The 21702-nt window shown below is 48.2% G+C and overlaps 1 protein-coding gene across 1 annotated transcript in view; it reads right to left on the bottom strand.

The window, feature by feature from the left end:
* Window positions 1-8781, bottom strand: part of LPO (lactoperoxidase) — a 28919-nt gene extending 20138 nt beyond the window's left edge. The window contains exons 1-4 of the mRNA XM_021067272.1: window positions 8685-8781; window positions 7371-7460; window positions 3004-3081; window positions 1132-1219 (exon numbers count right to left, since the gene is read on the bottom strand). Of these exons, the coding sequence (XP_020922931.1) occupies window positions 1132-1219; window positions 3004-3079 (164 nt within the window). The 5' untranslated portion in view covers window positions 3080-3081; window positions 7371-7460; window positions 8685-8781. The remainder of the gene's footprint in view (window positions 1-1131; window positions 1220-3003; window positions 3082-7370; window positions 7461-8684) is intronic.

The raw sequence follows: 21702 nt of genomic DNA, 5'->3' as shown, positions 1-21702 counted from the left end.
GTGGGTTAAGGATCCGGCATTGTGGTGAGCTGTGGTGTAAGTCACAGACGCGGCTTGGATCCTGTGTTGCTGTGGTTGTGGCTGTGGTGTAGGCCGGTCACTGTAGCTCCAATTTGGCCCCTAGCCTGAGAACCTCCATATGCTGCGATTGCAGCCCTAAAAAGACAAAAGACGAAAAAGAAAAGGAGACCAGGCTGCTCTCTGATTGAAGGGCTTCCTTGGCTCACCCTGCCTCGTGCTCCCATGAAATGATTATTTTTGTTTGTCTGCCTCTCTAGCCCCAGTATGGGCTTCCCAAGGGCAGGAACCCAGCCTGCATTGCTTATTTCAGGAAGCCCAGCTCCTACACATGTTGGGAGGGTGGCTGACTCTGCCGGTGCCTGTGCTGGACAGGTTTCCCAAGGGCCTTTTTTTAGGGTTGGCGTGCTTGGCCCCCCAGCTGCCCTGGGTGCAGCTGCTGAGGGCTCACACCCATCGCTTTCTTGGGCAGTTGCCTCTGAATTGCCCAGTGGGACTGCCTGGCTGGAGGAGCCCGTGAGTCACACTATGTGCTAATCCTCCCCTTGCCCAGCCTGCAGCAGGTCTGGCTGTTGTCAAGGAAACCTCTAGCAGGTGTAAGCTCTGCTCTCCTGCTCAACGTAGGACAGGCTCTGAGGTGCAGCCTAACCTCCAGATCTCCCTGTGGGGTGAGCTGAGGCCAGACCCTAAAGTGCACCCCCACGTAATGCCTATCTGGCCTTGCCGCCCCCTCACACTGCCACAGCTTTCCTGAGAGTGTGTCCCCAGAAGTCCCCTGCAGGAGAATCCAGGTCTCAGGTTCTGCTTCCAGGGAACCTGACCTCAAATGAAGAACCTCTACCAACCGGCTTTCCAAGGCTCTATAACGCATGACCCAACGAATCGCTCTGGCACGTGGAAGAAAGTGCTTATGGGATCTGATGAGACATCCTCTTCAAGGTAACTTAGAGGCTGAGGAGTTTAGGAGCTGTGGGCTGTTGCTCCTTCTTGCCCCATGCTCGCGGGTGGGAGTGGAAGGGCAGGGTGTATCATCGTTCTGGGTCATTGGCTTGTCAGGACGGGCTTAGATTTGCCTGTTGTGAACAGGAAGTTGTGTGTGCGTGTCTCACCCACCTGGTCCGGGAATCCAGGAAGGCCTTGTTGACCTGGACCTTGGCCTGATTCACAGCATCAGAGATGGCAGCAGTGCTGGGGGTCTGTGCTTGGAGGGGAAAGAGCAAGAAGCAGGGTATCAGACACCCTTCTTTGGAGAGGCCCTTTGCTCTGTCTCCCTCTTTCTGTGCCATTACCCCCACCCTTCAAAGCTGAGCAGGCAGATCAAGATCAGGAAACATTCACTGGGAGGAAAAGCCTGGAACGGGAAGAATACGCTCTGATCCTCAAGAAGAGGTCAATAATCCTGGCGTATGGTCATCCTCGGTATCCACGGGGGATTGGTTTCAGGACCCCTGTCCCCAGGAGGCTCAAGTCTTTTATATACATTGTGTAGTATTTGTATATAACCTATGAACATCATCCTGGATACTTTATTTTTTTTCTTTTCTTTTTTTTTTTTCTTTTCCCACTGTACAGCAAGGGGGTCAGGTTATCCTTACATGTATACATTACAATTACGTTTTTTCCCCCAAATCCTGGATACTTTAAATTATCCCTAGGTTACTTCTAACACTTAATGCAATGGAAATATCATGTAAACAGTTGGCAGGAGTGAGGGGGTTTTTTGAGGTAGGAGAGATTTCTGGAATCTTCTTCCTTTCCTTCCCTTTCTTTTTATGGCTGCAGTGGTGGCACATCAAAGTTCCTGGGCCAGGGATTGAATCCAAGCTGTAAATGCAACCTATGCCGCAGCCATGGCAACACTGGATTCTTTAACCCACTGCACTGAGCGGGGGATCAGACCTGAGCCGCTGCAGTTGGTTTCTTAACCCACTGCGCCACAGCGGGAACCCCACTGGAATCTTTTTACAAAATATTTTCAATCCCCTCTTGATGGAATCTGCTGATGCTGAACCTAGAGATACAGACGGCTGCCTGGACCAGTGATCGGATTAAGAAGGTGTGTAACCACTCAGGTTGGCTCTGGATACTGCGCCGTGGGGATTTTTTGTTTGGCTTGGTTTGGTCTAGTTCTTGGTGAGGCTGGCCCGTAAGCAAGTCCCATGATCACCAGGAGCCTGAAGTAAGGAAGGGGAGGAAGTAGAATAGAGGTGGGATTCCTTCGTCCTGGAGCAGGGGGTGGGCAGGGGGTGGTCTCTGAACAAGGAGAGTGTAGTGGCTTCATGCTCCTCTGAAACGCATGTCCAACTGGAACCTTAGAATGTGACCTCATTTGGAAATAGGGTCTTTGCAGAGGTAGCTAATTACAATGTAGCCATAGAGGGGTAGGATTAGAGTGGGCTGGTAATCTGGTGGTCTTATGACAAGAGGAGAAGACAGGAGTTCCCATCGTGGCTCAGTGGTTAACAAACCCGACTAGCAACCATGAGGACGTGGGTTCCATCCCTGGCCTCGCTCTGTGGGTTAAGGATCCAGTGTGGCCATGAGCTGTGGTGTAGGTCACAGATGCAGCTTGAATCCTACATGGCTGTGGCTATGGTGTAGGCTGGCAGCTACAGTTCTGATTCAGCCCCTAGCCTCCATATGCCTTGGGTGTGGCCCTAAAAATACAAAAACAAAAAACAAACAAACGAAAAAACCACAACGAGAGGAGAAGACGGACACAGAAAAGAAGGCCACGAGAAGATGGAGGCAGAGACCGAAGTGATGCAGCTGTAAGCCAAGGATGGCTGGGAGCCACTGAGGCTGGGAGAAGCGAGGAAGGATTCTCCACTAGAGCCTCCAGGGAAGCGTGACCCTGCCAACACCTTCATTTTGGACTTCTAGCCTCCCGAACGGTAGGAGACTATATTTCCACTGTCTTACCCCACCCAGGTTGTAGTCATTTGTTACAGCAGCCCCAGGAGGCCAGTGCACGGTGGCACTTACCTTTTGTAGCTGATGCTGCAGCCTGGAACAAGGCCAGGGAGGCCAGGAGGACTGGGAGAGGGAGAAAGACCTGCATCGCTGAAACGAGACCAGGGATCGCAGTGTGAGCCTTGTAGCGTCACCGCAAGTGGGACCGAATCACAGAAAGAGGATGGCAAAGCAGCAAAAGCCCAGAGAACACCCTAACGTGGGAACAGAGGAAGGGGAACCACAGCGACTAACTAAACAGCCACCATGTGTGCAGGCCCATGGCAGGTTCTGGGAAATGGAACGAGGCAGCGGTGGAAGGATAGAACTCGGATCTTGGGATCAGGAGGTCCTAAGCTGCCGTTTTGCAATTGCTCTTATTACCTCTGTGACTTGGGCAGTTACTTAACATCTCTGAGCCCCTGGCTTGATGCATGCGGGAGTTGGATCAAGTGATCCAGGATGTCTGAATCTGTTCTGACAACCTGTGGCCCAAGATCCTGTACCTGTCTTGTCACCGGTGACAAATGCTGTTACCAAACCTGGAACATGTCTCTGGAGTTGCCCTTCCTCCTTCCCTTCAGGGTGTAGTGTTTCCTGAAAGCCACCCTCTTCTGGCCCAGCACCAGGGGAGTGGGCCCCAGAAACACACGCTCAGTGCAGCACCCTGCCTCAAGGAGCCAACTGGATAGGAACACACGAATGAAAGTTGGGACAAAACTCGGAGCTCCCCAGAGCTCATCGCTGGGTCCCAGGTGGCTTGGAGAGATTCCCAGTCTGAGGTGAACCCCTTCATCCTGAGCTCTAACTCTGGATCTAGATCACCAGAGTAAAATCGGGCAGCTTTGATGTTTGATAAGGATTCGGGGCTCAGAGGGTTCATTAGGTTTGATGGAGTAGATCCAAAATATCATTTGGTTCTTGCTTTTCTAGGGCCACACCCATAACATATGGAAGTTCCCAGGCAGTGCCAGACCTGAGCCCTGTCTGCAACCTCCACCATAGCTCACGGCAATGCTGGATCCTTAACCCGCTGAGCAAGGCCAGGAATTGAACCTGCATCCTTATGGATACCAGTCAGGTTCCTTACCACTGAGCCACAGTGGAAACTCCCAAATTATCTTTTTAAAAATTCTTTCCCCCCCTTTTTTTGGCCACACCCATGGTATGTGGAAGTTCCCCAGGGCAGGGAATGAACACGTGCCACACCAGTGACCCAAGCTGTGGCAGTGACAATGACAGATCCTACACCCACTGCACTGCAAGAGAACTCCCCAAAATGTCTTTTGAGGCGTTCCAGTCATGGCTCAGTGGTTAACGCACCCGACTAGTGTCCATGAGGACGCAGGTTCCATCCCTGGCCTTGCTCAATGAGTTAAGGATCTGGCATTGCCATGAGCTGTGGTGTAGGTCGCAGATGCAGCTTAGATCCTGCGTTGCTGTGGCTGTGCGTAGGCCAGCAGCTGTAGCTCCGATTACACCCCTAGCCTGGGAACCTCCATATGTCATGGGTATGCCCTAAAAAGACAAAAAGACAAAAAAAAAAAAAGAGAGGCCCCCCGCAGGGTGCAGACAGGACGATTGATGAACATCCAGGTTAAATTCTTCACGAGAGGGCACAGGTCCTCCCTACAGTGTGCGTTCACGGGTTCGACTCCAGAAACCTCCTCAGATTGGATGCTCCTTCATAACTCTTGAAGTTCCCTAAGAAAAAGTCGAGGTTCTGGAGCTTGCCTGAGAGACCAGCCAGGTGGTCTTTCACTCTCCAGAAAATCTCCAGAAAAGGAGAACTGAATATCTGAACCAGGTCATTCTGGCCTTCCTCAGACTCCCTTGGTCTTTCTCTCTGACTTTTGATGATGCCTCTACTAATTTTTATTTATTGGATGTACTTTTTGTAAGCGAACATTGAGCAAAAAAAGCAAAGTATGGATAACTACCTGTCTAGCCAATATTCTTCCTAGCACTTTTTTTTTTTTCTCAAGAAGGAATCTCAAAGAGCCTGACTCCTCAGTGGGCTCTTGTCCTCACACCTCTATGGCCCCGAGTAGAAACACAATCCATCTCTTTGTGATTTGAGGGACCACTGAGTCGGTAGAAAGTTACCCTTTCAAGCAAAGATGATGGTTTTGGAGTAAAGAGCATCACTGATATTATTTTATTTATTTTTTTATTTTTCATTTTTGGCTATGTCTGCACACATCACGCCAAGCCACAGGCGTGACAGTGCCAGAGCCTTAACCTACTGAGCCACCAGGGAACTCCACTCATTGATATTATTATTGTTTTTTTTCTTAGGCCTGCATATGGAAGTTCCCAGGCTAGGGGGTCGAATCGCTCAGGGTCTGGGCAGCCTCTGCGACCTACACCACAGCTCACAGCAACACTAGACCTTAACCACTGAGAGAGGTCAGGGATCGAACCCACATCCTCGTGGATACTAGTCGGGTTCGTAATGCACTGAGCCACAATGGGAATTCCATTGATATGATTTTAAATGGTGGTAAAAACACATGACATAAAACTTACTGTCTTCCCCACACAGTCCAGTAGTGATCAGTATATTCACTATGATATACAACCAGCTTCTAAATGATTTCATCTTGCAAATTGAAATTCTGTACCCACTGAATACCAAGTCTCCATTGCCTTCTTCTCAGCCTCTGGCAATCACCATGTGATTGATTTTTTTTTTTTAAAGAGAGCTGATGGGCACACATGTATTTGTTATGTTATTCTTTCAGTGTCTCATGTGTTTCATGATAAATCAAAAACAAAAAGGGAAAGCTTAGTCTATAAAAAAGGCATCCTCTGAGATAGACTGAGGAGAGAAATGTCATAGTTGAAGAAATAAAAGTTGAGGAGTTCCTGTCATGGTGCAGTGGTTGACGAATCCGACTAGGAACCATGAGGTTGTGGGTTCAATCCCTGGCCTCGCTCAGTGGGTGAAGGATCCCGAGTTGCCATGAGCTGTGGTGTAGGTTGCAGATGTGGCTCGGATCCTGTGTTGCTGTGGCTCTGGCGTAGGCTGGTGGCCACAGCTCTGATTAGACCCTTAGCCTGGGAACTTCCATATGCCGGGGGAGTGGCCCAAGAAATGGCAAAAGACAAAAAAAAAAAAAAAAAAAAAAAAGGAAATAAAAGTTGAGACATCTGAATAGGGAAAAGTCCTTAGATGCTCATTTCTCCTCTTTTTTCCTTGGAACCCTCTTCATGCTCCTCTCACTGAAAAGTGATGGCGGGGGGGAACCTCAAGGCCAAAGCTGAATTATTTTGCACACCTCAGCCATCCTTCCTGGTGTGTGTGCAGTGGAACCAAACAAACACAAGTTCATGGCACTGGGAAAGGGGTGTGACAGGCTTTCCCCACCTTAATGTGCCTACGAATCACCTGGGAGCCTCATTAAATGCAGATTCTAACCCAGAGGGTCATAGAAGGGGGCTGAGGGCCTGTAGGCCCAACCCCTCAGGTGGTGCTGATGCGGCTGGTCTATGGACCACACTGGGGACCACGACCTCCCAGAGTCTGGCTCTCAGACTTGCTGAGAAGTCACCGGCGGCAGAAAAGCGTTTCCGTAAACAGTGAGCGCTCTGTGGAGGGTGTTGAGATGAGCCAGAAAGAAACCAGCAAACTCCCCATCACCCTCAAGAAGGTTCTCTTTGATCTTTTGAGTAGTTCCAGCATCAAGTGGAAACATGAAGAAGAGAGAGCTCTTATCAGGCTCTCTATAGCAGAAAAAATCCACTTTAGCCATGGGATTTGGGATACCCAACTACATAAAAAACATTATGATTCAACCACTCCATCCTCCCAAGATAAAGCCCATCTAAATATCGCTGCAATTCATGAATCCGATTGAGACTCAAGTATCCACAGGACACGGCAGCCACCTGGGACTAGATATTCAGGGCTAACTAGATGTTCAGGTCTGCTGTGGAGAGCATGAGATACTTCCAGCAAGATGAAGAGCTGAGAGCCCTGGCTTAGGGAACCCTTTAAAACACTGCAAAATTTCCACTCTAGAGTTCATATCACACCGTATCCATCTCAAGAATACCATACAGGGCATCGCTCTGTTACTATGTCCCCCCAACTTTCCGTGTGACCTGGATGCATCCATCCTGGATGGATGACAGGTCTCCAGTCCTGCCATCCCTAAGAATTGATTCTATGACTCGGTTTTCAGACTCTGAAAAGCCCCCTCGCCCCACAATGGATCCAATCACATGCTCCTGTCCACCTAACAAGGATGACCTGCCAGAGGGGCAGCCAAATCTGGCACCAGAAAATGCCTGGTGAAGATAAGTCCAAATCCAGTACCAAGCTTTCTAGAAGCCTTTAGGACATTACATTATCACCTTTGCAGAAACCAGGAAAGATTCAGGTTAATGGGTCTTACCTGCCAAGCGCCTTGGGCTTCTGTGGCAACCAGGGGAAATCCTGTGCTTGGAGGAGCTGGTCTTTTATACCGTCTATCAAGACTGTGTTTCTGGGAAAGGCCAAGAGGGGAAGATTTTGAGGGACTGATGTGGCTTGGAGGAGACACTCAGGTTCAGCGGGAAACACCCTGTGACTCTAGGCAGATGCACGAGGAAACAGCGGGATGGCAGGAACGGATCATCTTTTATACCTTCTACCAAGAATTAATTTTAGGGAAAGGCCCAGAAGGAAAGATTTTGAGGAACTGATGTGGCTTGGAGAAGACGCTCAAGTTCAGCGGGAAACACCCCATGACTCTACGCAGATGCACGAGGAAACTAGAATGCCAGGGATTGGTCTGTACAATATCACTGATCCTGGATGAAGCAAATTCTCTTCTTCTCATTTTCCAGGTTAAATAGCATTTTCCTGCTGCAGTCATGGGAGACAAAACTCCAGTCTATGGGCTGGCGTGTCCCTTGTATGCCTTTCATGAATAGCTTTTTTTTTTCTTTTTTCTTTTTCTTTCTTTCTTTTTTTTTGGGGGGGGGATACCCATGGCATGTGGAAGTTCCCTGACCAAGGATGGAACCCGTGTAGTAGCAACCCCAGCAGGTGCAGTGACAAGGCCAGAACCTTAACCTGCTGCACCACAGGGTAACTCCAGGGACCTGGATAACTCTCCAAATTAGGAACAATTAAATGACATTCTTCCCCATTCACTAATTCACTGCCCTTTGAGCCCCCCTTACCTTTCACTCAATCATTGTGGAAGCCGATAGATTCATCTTTGGGATTTAAAATGATTTTCAAATTTTTTTCGTGGGGGGGGCAGTCAAGATTTCAGACTACGGCTCTTTATTTTGGCCACCAGAGAAGTGAGAAGAGTCCCGGACTTATCATCAAGGATGTAAATTAAACCCCTGCCTCTGTCATTGTATGGCTCCAGACAAGCCACTTCACCTTCTGGGGCATCATACACTCTAGTGGCAAAACCGATAGTTGGTTGAGCTGATTACTAGGATTTTATAACTTCGTACCTTCTAGCCATTGAAAAAACACCAATATCCAGGCATGTATTGATTGAAAGCCCAAATATGTTCTATGCCATCAAGCTCATAGATCCATACACAAGGCAACAGGAAGGTTCAAAGAAAACGAAACTTCATGAAAGTGTATTTTGCAGACAGTCACGTTAAAACATACGCCTCTTTATAAAATTATACTTTGGGTTGAAAATACTCCGGAGGACTGTCAGAAATTCATCATCCCCGAACCAAGCCCCTGAATTTACCTTCCAAAAAGTGATTCTCCTTTTCTCCAGCTGATGGAAGGTGGTTAGCAGCTGCTTCTCCGGCAATGAATCCAGGCAAATGAACTGGCTATCTCAAAAGAGGGCAGCAATCCAGGAGAGGTGATGAACTTCAGGCTCTTCTTGTTTGCTTGGAAAGGCATTTCTGCTTCTCGGCCAAGTTTGTCCCTGAACTTTGAAGCAAGCATGCTTCTCCAGGCACTTCACTTTTTTTTTTTTTTTTTTTTTTTTTGGCTTCCCAGGGCCACACCTGCGGCATATGAAAATTCCCAGGCTAGGGGTCAAATGGGAGCTATAGCTGCCGGCCTACGCCATAGTCACAGCAACACAGGATCCGAGACGTGTCTGCGACTTACACCATAGCTCACAGCAATGCTGGATCGCTGACTCACTGACCAAGGCCAGGGATCGAACCTGTGTCCTCATGGATACTAGTTGGGTTCGTTTCTGCTGCACCAGCAGGGGAACTCCCAAGGCGCTTACTTCTGAGCTTCGTACTTTATGAGTTAATGAAGCTGTGTCTTTCAATGGATCTTGATCTAGTTGTTTCTGAATGATTTTAAGACTGAACTCCCTTCTGGAAGACCGGAGAGCACTGTCTGCTCGCTGCCTATATACAGTGAGCTGCTGGAGTCAGGGTGATAGCAAAAGGCAGGTCTGACTGTCCCTGGGTCTTGATGCTGTTATGAGACGATGTGATATGTCTCAAGGCTGGAATGGGCAGGGATGGCACACCATCAGCTCCAGACTGGGATGGCCCTTCCTTTGTTCTGGGCGTGAAGGGTATAGTGGACATGGAACAGTCCTATGGCTAATTTGTATTCTCAGAGCTTTGCTGGCCTGTGATGACATGTCATCATGGACGTACCTCAGTCTCATTCAATCTCTTTAACACAATGAGATGTTTCTTCCTTAAGGAATTGGCTGGAGAAATGGAGATTGGAAGATAGGAAGTTCAGTAGAAAGCTAAAAAGGCTTCTCATATAGCACAGAGTCCAAGATGTTTCATCTTTAAGCTTTTATACATTTATTTATTTATTTGCTCTTTAGGGCTGCACTTGCGGCATATGGAGGTCCTCAGGCTAGGCGGGCAAGTCAGAGCAACAGCTGCTGGCCTACGCCACAGCCACAGCAATGTGGGATCCAAACCATGTGTGTGACCTACACCATAGCTCATGGCAACGCCGGATCACTGACCCACTGAGCGAGGACAGGGATCGAACCGACATCCTTAGGGAAACTTAACCCACTGAGCCACAACGGGAACTCCGCCAAGATATTTTAGTAATAGCAGCAACAGGAGGAAATAAATACCTAGTGATGATGAAGTCTATCATTGGTACATGGCAGCACACACAACACACACACACACACACACACACACACACACACACACTTTGCAAGAATTCAGTTTACAAATGAGGCTGACCTTGGATATAGCTGTTTCTCCTCCTCTATCTCCAGAAGTAGAGTTCTGCCTGCTGTACATGTGTTGCATGTTGATCAAGGGACATTCATGGCCAATGAGTGACTAAGGGACCGCCCTGCATGCAGTGAGCATAGCTCTCACGCTGGGTCCTGGCCTTCCGGCCCATCTCCACCATTTCAGATGGTATCTTCCTTGGAAGCCCAGCCAGTCCCTTCCTCAGCTGTCTGTTTTCACCTACCTCCCCCTGCTTGGCTGTGGTTCAGCAATAGGCACACTGTTTATTTTTCTTTTCTGGCTAACAGGCATTTCCTCTTGGTCGTTCTCAGAACACCAAACAAATGGACTTCCTGTCCCCAGTATGTCCTCCTTATGCCAATATTTAACGTCTCTGAGCTGCATCCTGTGCTCACCCCAGAGACGGGAGGGGTCCAGGTGCGCTGGCCTAAGCCATCCTGGCCCTGCGAGTGGTAAGGGGATGACAGCCTTTCTCTGAGTGTTGTCCCTGGTAGCACAGGCCCGTGGGAGGGACGGGGACAATGCCAGGCAGCCCCCTTCAGGGACAACAGGGATTTGTGGAAGAGAAAAATATCTGGAAGGGTTTGTGTGTCTCCCTCAGGAGACAGAAGAGGCCTCTGTCTTCTCTAAGTATTTTTAATTTTTATTTATTTATTTAATTTCTTTTCGTTGTCTTTTTGTCTCTTCCAGGGCCGCAGCCATGGCATATGGAGGTTCCCAGGCTCCGTTCCCATCAGAGCTGTAGCCTCCAGCCTATGCCAGAGCCATAGCCAGACCAGATCTGAGCCTCGTCTGCGACCTACACCGCAGCTCATGGCAACGCTGGATCCTTAACCCACTGAGCGAGGCCAGGGATCGAACCTGAAACCTCATGGTCAGATTCATTAACCACTGAGCCACAACAGGAACTCCTCTAAGTATTTTTTAGTAAGGGTTCATTGGATGTTTAGTGGCATAACATCAGTGTCCCAGTTATCAGTTATCAGTTATCAGTGAGTTTTTCCAGTTAGGCACAGAATGCTGGGAACAGAAGGGCTAGGTCTTGTTCAGGGCTCCTTGGAACCTCTTTGGGGCGGGGTGAGGGGCCAGATTCCTGAGAACCTCCTGCAGGAGTGGGCAGAAGGTTGTTCCTTCTCCCCATTATTATTATTATTATTATTATTATTATTTTGTCTTTTTGCTATGTCTTTGGGCCGCTCCCGCGGCATATGGAGGTTCCCAGGATAGGGGTCCAATCGGAGCTGTAGCCCCCGGCCTACACCAGAGCCACAGCAACGCAGGATCCGAGCCGCGTCTGCAACCTACACCACAGCTCACGGCAACGCCGGATCGTTAACCCACTGAGCAAGGGCAGGGACCGAACCCACAACCTCATGGTTCCTAGTCAGATTCGTTAACCACTGCGCCACGACGGGAACTCCCCCTTCTCCCCATTAATCAAAAACCCTCTTTTCAGTCAAGGCCATTCTCCTATTTTCCATCATGGTTCCATCTCTTGTTCCTTTCTTTCATCTCCCTCTTAGATGTTCACTGAGCTCCTGGTATTATGTGCTTCTTGTTTTTTCCTTTTCTTGCTCCCAATCCTCCTTCTTCCTAATTAGCTTATAAATGATGCATTTTGATCAGTTTGCTTCTAATGCAAAAGGTGTCAGATCTGTTCCTTGCCTTGGCAGAATCTTGTAGGGATAGAATTAGGAAAAGTGACAGATTTTAGGGCTCAGCCAAGACGATTTGACCTAAAAATAGATCCAGAGATTGTCAGGGTAGAGATGGGGAGATAAACCAATTATCATACAGGTCACGAATAAACTCAGGATTTTAAACAAAAGACAACCTTGTTTTTCCTTTTCTTTTCTTTTTACGGCCACACCCACAGCATATGGGCGTTCCTGGGCTAGGGAGCTGTAGCTGCCAGCCTACACCACAGCCACAGGAACGCCAGATCCAAGCCGTGTCTGTGACCTACACCACAGCTCCTGGCAAAGCCAGATCCTTAAACCCACTGAGCGAGGCCAGGGATCAAACCTGAGTTCTCATGGATCCTAGTCTGATTCCCTACTATTGAGCCACAATGGGAACTCCTTAAATCTTTTTCTCTCTTTTCTTCTCTTCCCCTGCCTTCCTTCCTCCCACCTCCATCAATTCCTACCCCTTTGTCCTTCATAAATCTCTGCATCTGTCACTTCCCTGCTTTCCCCGCATCCCGATTCTGCCCTGACTCTCACCTCGGGTTTGCTCCAAGATCACATCCTTCTCGCTGGTCTCCCAGCTGCCAATCTGCTCCATCCCCACCCTCCTCTACACAAAAGTTTTCCCTCCCTACCACCTACGAGACAAAATCTCAAGTTTCAGCCAGTGTCCTAGCCTGCCTACCATCCCATCTCTCCCAGTCCATCTCACATCACTGCTCGGCCCCAGCTCTTTTTTGTAGCCAACTAACCTACTCTTTCTCCCAACATACCATGCACATTCCTGCTCCGTGCCTTTCCCTCTGCCATCCTCCAGGCCTGGCTTGCTCTCTCCCTTCTTTTTTTTTTTTTTGTCTTTTTGCCATTTCTTGGGCTGCTCCCGCGGCATATGGAGGTTCCCAGGCTAGGGGTCCAATCGGAGCTGTAGCCACCGGCCTACACCAGAGTCACAGCAACGCGGGATCTGAGCCACATCTGCCACCTACACCACAGCTCACGGTGACGCCAGATCCTTAACCCACTAAGCAAGGCCAGGGATCGAACCCGCTGCAACCTCATGGTTCCTAGTTGGATTCATTAACCACTGAGCCACGATGGGAACTCCTACTCTCTTCTTGTCCAACCAATATCTCAAGCCCTCCTTCTCCACCGAAGCATCCCGGTCTGCCAAGCCCCAGGGAACACTGTGTGTTGCTTCTCTTTTTCTCTCCTTTGCTTTTCCTATTCATTATCTCTCTATGCAATTTTCCTGTTGCCCAAATTAGATCATAAAGGCCTCAAGAGCTCTAAAATGCTTTGGGAAATCAGTGATATTTGTTTTGATGCTAAAGATGATGACCTTAGTGTCAAAATGACCTTGGCTTAACTTAGTCATTCAAGTCCAAGGTCTCGGCTGTCGGTTCCAAAGCCATTTCTGAAAACCATTTCTGGCTTGACTGAAACTCTGTGGCTATTCAAAGTGTAGCTAGGGGTATAGTTCCTGGATTGTTCTCCTCTCTTTCATTTTCTCCACCTTGGAGCCCCCCCCCTCGCCTATCCTAAGCCGTCTAGAAACAGAGAGAGCCAGGAGATTGGGAGGAAGATATTTTGACAGCTGGGTGAAAACAGCAGCCCCTTTTGCAACCTGCAGGTGGAACTTCAATACCTGTTTCCCAGATGGTGAAGCTTCTTTCAGAAGCAACAGAACCCACCCCCAGTCTTGTGAAGTTCCATCCTTTGGTCTCTTTGCCAGATGGAGGCTGGAGTTCCACATGGCACCTGTGGAAGAAACCCCGCTCTCCTGCTCACTGGCCCAGCCCTCGTGGGTGGTGCCCACTGGGTGCCAGCAGGCGCGTCCTCTGGGTCTTAAACTATAAATGATTGAGATCTCACTATTTCTTCCTGGGACTCCACCCAGGTGATTTGGGTGTGTGCAAGAACACAAGCTCTTGAAAATCGTGGTGGAGGCCAGAAGGGGGTGATGTGTTCCAGTGGACCTGCTGTCAAGGAATCCCTTCTGCTCTCCTGGAACCTGGGGTGGGGGAGTTCAGTGGTTATTTTCTTCTCACTCTTCTCACAGCCCTAAGAAGGGGGCAGAGGCCAGGGATGGGGAGTGAGAGAGGCCTTATCATCCTGCTTTCTCGTTCTTCTCTTAAGAAATATGGGGTTTCTGGAGTTCCCATTGTGGCTTAGCAGTTAACGAATCTGACAGGAACCATGAGGTTGCGGGTTCAGTCCCTGGCCTTGCTCAGTGGGTTAAGGATCTGGCATTGCTGTGGCTGTGGCATAGGCCAGCAGCTACAGCTCCAATTAGACCTCTAGCCTGGGAACCTCCACATGCCACTGGTGCAACCTGAAAAAGACAAAAAAGGAAAAAGAAATATGGTGTTTTCAAGAGTGCTCTAGAATGCCCTGCTCTGCAAACAACAGAATGTGGGCAATACTTTTTATTTTTTATTCAAGTATAGTTGATTTACAATGTTGGGTCAATTTCTGCTGTACAGCAAATTGACCCAAACATACATATGTATACACATTTTTTTCTCATGTTATCTTCTATCATGTTCTATCACAGGAGATTGGATATAGTTCCCTGTGTTATACAGCAGGACCTCATTGCTTATCCCTTCTAAATATACCATCCCTTCCACTCCCGCCCCCCTCCCCCTTGGCAACCACAAGTCTGCTCTCCATGTCTGTGAGTCTATTTCTGTTCTGTAGATATGTTCATTTGTGCCATATTTTATATTCCACATATAAGGATCTCATACAGTATTGGTCTTTCTCTTTCTGACTTTCTTCACTCAGTATGAGAATCTCTAGCTGCATCCATGTTGCAGCAAATGGCATTATTTTGGTCTTTTTTATGGCTGAGTAGCCTTGCATTGTGTATATGTATGTACCACATCTTCCTCATCCATTCATCTGTCAATGGACATTCAGGTTGTTTCCATATCTTGGCTATCGTGCTGCAATGAACATAGGGGTGCGTGTGTTTTTAAGTTTTATTGAAGTATAGTTGATTTACAATGTTGTGATCATGTCTGCTGTATGACAAGGTGATTCAGTTATTGCATGTATCTTTTTGAATTGCAGTTTTGTCCAGATATATGCCCAGGAGTGGGATTGCTGGATCACATGGTCGTTCCATATTTGGTTTTCTGAGGAACCTCCATACGCTCAGGCAATGCTTTTTTTTTTTTGTCTTTTGTCCTTTTTAGGGCTGCACCTGTGGTTCGAAAGCTCATGGTTCCTCGTTGGATTCGTTTCCACTGAGCCACGATGGGAACTCCCGGCAATCCTTTTTAAACATGGCTTCTGGAATTCGTGGTGCAGCAGAAACGAATCTGAATAGTATCCATGAGGATGTGGGTTCGATCCCTGGCCTCGCTCAGTGGGTTAAGGATCCAGCATTGCTGTGAGCTGTGGTGTAGGTTGCAAACTGGGCTCGAAGCTTGCATTGCTGTGGCTCTGGGTAGGCCGGCGGCTGCAGCTCTGTTTCAGTTCCTAGCCTGGGAATTTCCATATGCCAAGAGTGTGGCCCTAAAAAGCAAAATAAATAAATAAATAAATAAATAAAAAAATAAACATGGCTTCTTTTTTTTTTTTTTTTTTTTTTTTTTGCTGGGCCTGCGTTCCCATGCCAGGGATGGAATCCCCCACTACAGCTGCAACCAGAGCCACAGCAGTGACAATACTGGATCCTTAACCCTCTGAACCACCAGGAAACTCCTAAACATGGCTTCCGATATACCTTTAAAAAAAAAGAGGAGTGGACCGGGTACTCCTGCAGGAAACTGAGATTCTACAATTTCTCTGCTGTCTCACATTTAAAAAATAAAATATTTATTTTTAGAACAGCTTTAGATTCACAGTATTAGTGAAGATAGTTCAGAAAATCCCCGCATACCCACACCCAGTTGCCAGGTACATCCCTGTGATACATGTATGTGCGAAATACATACATCTCACAATTAATGAACCAGTATTGCTAGATTACTTTATCAACTAAAAGTTTGAGATCTCACATTTTAACTTAAAAAGTCACCCTTCTGCATGCAACTCCAAACTTTATCTTTGTTTTACTCTACGAAAATCTTAAATTTACTTTCTATCGAGCTGAAATGGACCCTGCAAAGAATATGAGCCTACTTTGACCAGTGTTCTGTGCTCTCTGGTTTACCCTGCTGCCCCGGGGAGGGGTCCAGCCAGCTTGGGCAGCTTGAGTCACAGACCGTGGGCTTGGAGGGAGCTCAGAAAATCTCCCTGGGTCTGGACAACCTGGCTCAGTTAGCTGTGTGACCCCAGACTGTCACTCGGTCTCTGAGCCTCAGTGTCCTTGTTTAGAAACCATAGCACCAGCCTGTGTCACGGGGTGCCGGGAGGGCCACCTGAGACCAGGTATGCAGATGTGGGAAGCATGATTCACAGACGAGTGATGAGAATGGAGATGAGCTCTTAGTCATAGGAGGTGAGCTGCTGCTGCAGCATGAACTTGTTCTTAAACATCGCAAGGACGGCTCACAGCCTCCCGTGAGTCTCTAGTTGCCGAGGAGGCCAGAGCCTGACACCGAGACCCATGTTCTCCTTGTCCGGTTGCATTTCACAGGCTGAGGAAGAAGGCGGGAGGAATGGAGAGTTTCTTTTTGGCTTCTGCTGCTGGACTTCCCATCTCTTCTGGTGATGTGGGGATCCCTCCCATCATGGGGTGCTTCCGATGACAAGAAAGTGAGAGGGGTTATGGGGACCATGGGTTCTACCTTAACCCCCTCCCCAGTCTAGCCAGCTCTAGTTTTCCATTTGGGGGGCTGTGGATGTGAAAAAAGCTTTCTCCAGGCATTCCCGCTGTGGCTCAGTGGCTAAAGAATCCGACTAGGAACCATGAGGTTGTGGGTTTGATCCTGGCCTTGCTCAGTGGGTTAAGGATCCGGCGTTGCCGTGAGCTGTGGTGTAGGTTGCAGATGTGGCTCAGATCCTGCGTTGCTGTGGCTCTGGTGTAGGCTTGACAGCTACGGCTCCAATTAGACCCCTAGCCTGGGAACCTCCATATGCTGTGGGTGCAGTCCTAGAAAAGGCAACAAGACAAAAAAAAAAAAAAAAAAAAAAAGCTTACTCCAGCATGAGGACAGCAGCTGGCCCACACAGGATTTCTGCTCTTAAACTTGCCCGCCCAGCCTAGCTGCTGCCACCCCTCAGAAGTCCCCAAGGGCCCTGCTCAGGGAGTGATGCCTGTCTCCTGCGATACAGCCTCGCAGGGTTTCCTGGCCTCACATCTGAAAACAAGCCTGCAGTGCTGATAGTTACCCAGGTTTCTCTTTTCCCTTCTGGTTGCAGACTTCAAGGTTTTTTGTTTGTTTTGTTTTGCTTGGCTTTTTAGGGCCGCACCCATGGCATATGGAAGTTCCCAGGCTAGGGATTGAATCAGAGCTGTGGCTGCCAGCCTACACCGCAGTCACAGCAACACAGGATCCAAGCCACGTCTGCAACCTACACTGCATCTCACAGCAACGCTGGATCCTTAATCCACTTAGCAGGGTCAGTGATCAAACCCATATCCTCAAGGACACTAGTCGGGTTTGTTACTGCTAAGCATGATGGGAACTCCTGGTTGCAGACTTTAGGAAGCTCTTCTTAATCCAAGTACCTGGGCCTCCTGGGTCTGGGTCCTCACTCTTAGCCTCCCCTGTCAAAGCCTTGAATTTCCCTCTTGATCCCAGCCCAGCACCCAGGGCACTGCTCCTCCTGATTATTCAATTCAGTTCAGTACAATTCAAATAATTCTGCACTGAGCAACTGTTTGGGTGACCTGAGGACACACAATAGATTGAGCCTGGTTCTGCATCTTAGAAGACTCACTGGTTAATAGGGAAGAAAGATATATCAAAAGATAATTGTTCATATATTTTTTTGTGTGTGTCTTTTTAGGTCCACACCTGCGGCACATGGAATTTCCGAGGTTAGGGGTTAAATCGGAGCTTCAACTGCTGGCCTACACCACAGCAACAGCAATGCAGGGTCCGAGCTGCATCTGCGACCTACACCACAGCTCACGGCAACGCTGGATCCTTAATTCACTGAGCGAGGCCAGGGATTGAACCTGCATCTTCATGGATACCAGTCAGGTTCATTACCCCTGAGCCATGACGGGAACTTCAAGATAAGCTTCGATCATTCCTGTGTGTGAGATATTTTCAAAGTTCACATAACTCTAGCTTTCCTTGGCTATTTTTGTCTTTTGAAAAACTCTCCAGGAAACCCAAGGTGGAAGTTCTTCATAAGTTGCATCACCATGGGTGGCTGGAACTCAAAAAAATCATTAACTGAGCTATTTTGAGAGCACCTTGAGAGCCTACTCTGCAAAGGGATGGAAAATGCCAAATTCCCAAGAAAGGGAGTCAGTGTAAATCTAAGACTCTATTTAAATAACAAGGAAGCGTTTTGACCCTGTGCTAGTTACAACATGTACAGAGTAGGAGAATTGCTGTCAGCCTGCATCTGCCCCATTCCATTTTGTATTTGCCAGATTCATGAGAAAAAGAAGCTTAGAGATTGAAATACCTGTAGGAAGCTCTGGTTCAGGGTTTCCCAAAGGTTGCATCTGAGTCGGTGGAAAACTTGTTTTATTTTAAAACAGGTATCCAGGCCCTGTTCCTCATCTACAGAATTCAAATCTCTGGTGTTGGAGCTGAAGAAATGTCAATGCTAAGAAATCTCATGGGGCGTTCCCGTTGTGGCTCAGTGGTCATCGAATCTGATTAGGAACCATGAGGTTGCAGGTTCGATCCCTGGCCTTGCGCAGTGGGTTAAGGATCCAGTGTTGCCGTGAGCTGTGGTGTAGGTCGCAGACGAGGCTCGGATCCCGCACTGCTGTGGCTCTGGGGTAGGACAGCAGCTACAGTTCCAATTTGACCCCTATCCTGGAACCTCCATGTGCCGCGGGAGTGGCCCTAGAAATGGCAAAAAGACAAAAAGAAAAAAAAGAAAAAAAGAAATCTCCGGTGAATCTGACATTCAGGCAGTTTTGGAAACTGTTAACCTAGATGAACTTCTTACCCATGGTAGGATTCCACACTCTATCCTTTCTACTCAAAGTGTGGTCCAAGGACTGCAGCATCAGAATCCTCAGGGAGCTGTTTAGAAATACACAATCCCAGGGCCCACTCCAGACCTGCCAGCCAGAATCTGCATTTCACAAGATTCCCAGGCACCCCTATTCACATTAAAGGTGTAGAAGCACCATCTGTCTCATCCTTGACAGATGATCATGGAGTCACTGCTTAAAACCCCTGGATTTGAGTTCCCACTGTGGTGCAATGGGATCAGTGGAATCTCTGGAGTGCAGGGATACAGGTTCCATCCCCCACCAAGCACAGTGGGTTAAGGATCTGGTATTGCTGCAGCTGCAGCATAGGTTGCAACTGCGGCTCAGATCTGATCCCTGGCTTGGGGACTCCATATGCCACGCGGGCAGCCAAAAAAGAAAAAAAAAGAAGAAGAAGAAAGAAAGCAAGAAAAAAACTCCTGGGGAGTTCCTGTTGTGACTCCGTGGAAACGAATCCGACTAGTATCCATGAGCATGCAGGATCGATCCCTGGTCCCGCTCAGTGGGTTAAGGATATGGCACTGCTGCAAGCTCTGGCATAGGTCACAAATGCGGCTTGGATCCAGCATTGCTGTGGCTGTGGCATAGGCTGGCAGCTGCAGCTCTGATTCTGGGAGCTTCCATATGCCACACGTGTGTTATAAAAAGGAAAACAAACCCATAAATAATTATGGAACCCTGCTCACTGACCCCAAGTTTAAGAATCCTGATTTATACCAGGAAACACAGAGAAAACCTAAAAAACACTAGTTCACCCATATAAAAATAATTCAATTAGAGTTACTTATACAAATAACATATATTTCCATACCATGAGGTACAGTACCTATTTTGCTTATAATTATGTGAGATTGTCTTCAGTATAAGTTTGATTTAATTATAAAACTGAACTGTGGGTGCAAGCTCCACCTTTATCACATGTGTTCAGGTGGCACAATGTTGTCTCTTCACAACTTTAAAAGAAAAAATTAGAATGACCATTTTTTTTTTGGTCTTTTTTTGCTATTTCTTGGGCCGCTCCCATGGCATATGGAGGTTCCCAGGATAGGGGTCCAATCAGAGCTACAGCTGCCCACCTACGCCACAGCCACAGCAACGCAGGATCCGAGCCGCGTCTGCCACCTACACCACAGCTCACGGCAATGCCGGATCCTTAACCCACTGAGTGAGGCCAGGGATCGAACCTACAACCTCATGGTTCCTCGTTGGATTTGCTAACCACTGCGCCACGACGGGAACTCCCTAGAATGACCATTTTTAAGAGCTGATGTTCTTCCTTCAGGGTTTCATCTGTTGAATAATTATCTCCTAGGTCGGAAATTGTGTGCTCTTACAGAATAAACTGGTTGGTAAGAGGCTGTTAGGCAGAGCGGAAGGAAGGTGTTCAGGCTTCAAAAGACACACTTGGGCTGGAACCTCAGCTCCTTCATCACTTAGTAGAGTTCAGCCTTTAAGACCCCACCTTCATTAATTAAATGGGAATAACAAATAACTACTTAAAAGGTTCCTAGGAGGATTAGGGACAAACAAAGCACCTAGGCTATATTGAATCTTAAAGAAATAGGGCTATTGCTACAGCCCGTCCTGGGTGTTAGACAACAGCAGCTTTGTTGCTAATGGCTCCCACTCCCATGTAATCAAACTGGCAGGAGAATCTTGAGTTCAGGGGACAACTGCCTACTCTGTTGGGGGAGTAGCAAGAGTCAAATGGTGGTAACTGTTGACAGCCCCAAGGTGCCAGGGAGCCAGATGTGAGGTTATCGTGTGTTTTGCCTTTGACAGTCCAATGGAGTATGTCTTCAGAATGGCCTTTTGTTGGCTTTTCCTGAGGTCAGCACAGTTTCTAAGATGGCTTGAAAATATCCGGGAAGAGGAGTTCCCGTTGTGGTGCAATGGTTAATGAATCTGACTAGGAACCATGAGGTTGCGGGTTCGATCCCTGCCCTTGCTCAGTGGGTTAAGGATCTGGCGTTGCCGTGAGCTGTGGTGTAAGTTGCAGACGCAGCTCGGATCCCGAGTTGCTGTGGCTCTGGCGCAAGCCAGTGGCTGCAGCTCCGATTCGACCCCTATCCTGGGAACCTCCATATGCCTCGGGAGTGGCCCAAGAAATTGCAAAAAGACCAAAAAAAAAAAAAAAAAAAAAAAATATATATATATATATACACACATCCGGAAAGAACACATGGAAGAGGAAAACCAGTATAACAATATCTTCTCCTTGCTTGCTGTGAGCTTCCTTGTTTTTTCTTTCTCTGGTTCAGCGAATGCCAATACAAGGATTAATAAATCTTCTGACACACTTTTGTTTTCTTCCAAGAATGTTATTTCCACGTCTGAGTAACTGTCATCACCTCCCCTGACTCCTCTGAGAAGAATAGGTACATTCTGTGAGTCACAGCCATCGATTTTCAGACCAAAGTTTCCTAGCACTCACTGGAAGGCCATGTGGTGCGGTGGGACGAGCAGCAGCTGAGAACTCAGGACACTTCATTTTGATCCCTAACACCATTTCTGTCTGAATCTATATAAAAGGGGCCGAGAGCGCTGCCTTAGTTTCCTCACTTGTAAAGTGCATCAGGTCCAGGCCTTGGGGGTGAGCGAGCTTCGGTTTGCACACACAAGTGGTGACCCTGCAGGACCCCAGTCTGAATGCACATTGGAGGTCCGCTGGTGCCTCCCTGGACCGAGGCTGCCTAGCAGCCCAGGGAATTGCGGGCTGCGGGCGCAACACCTCCCTAGCCGCTGGAACCCAGCGTCTCCGTTACCAAGGCAACTGGGGCGGTGCGC

Source organism: Sus scrofa, chromosome 12 (genome assembly GCF_000003025.6).
Source record: "Sus scrofa isolate TJ Tabasco breed Duroc chromosome 12, Sscrofa11.1, whole genome shotgun sequence".
In the NCBI taxonomy this organism is placed as follows: Eukaryota; Metazoa; Chordata; class Mammalia; order Artiodactyla; family Suidae; genus Sus; species Sus scrofa.
Note: the sequence above shows the minus strand (reverse complement) of the source record. Positions and strands in the feature narration are given on the sequence as shown.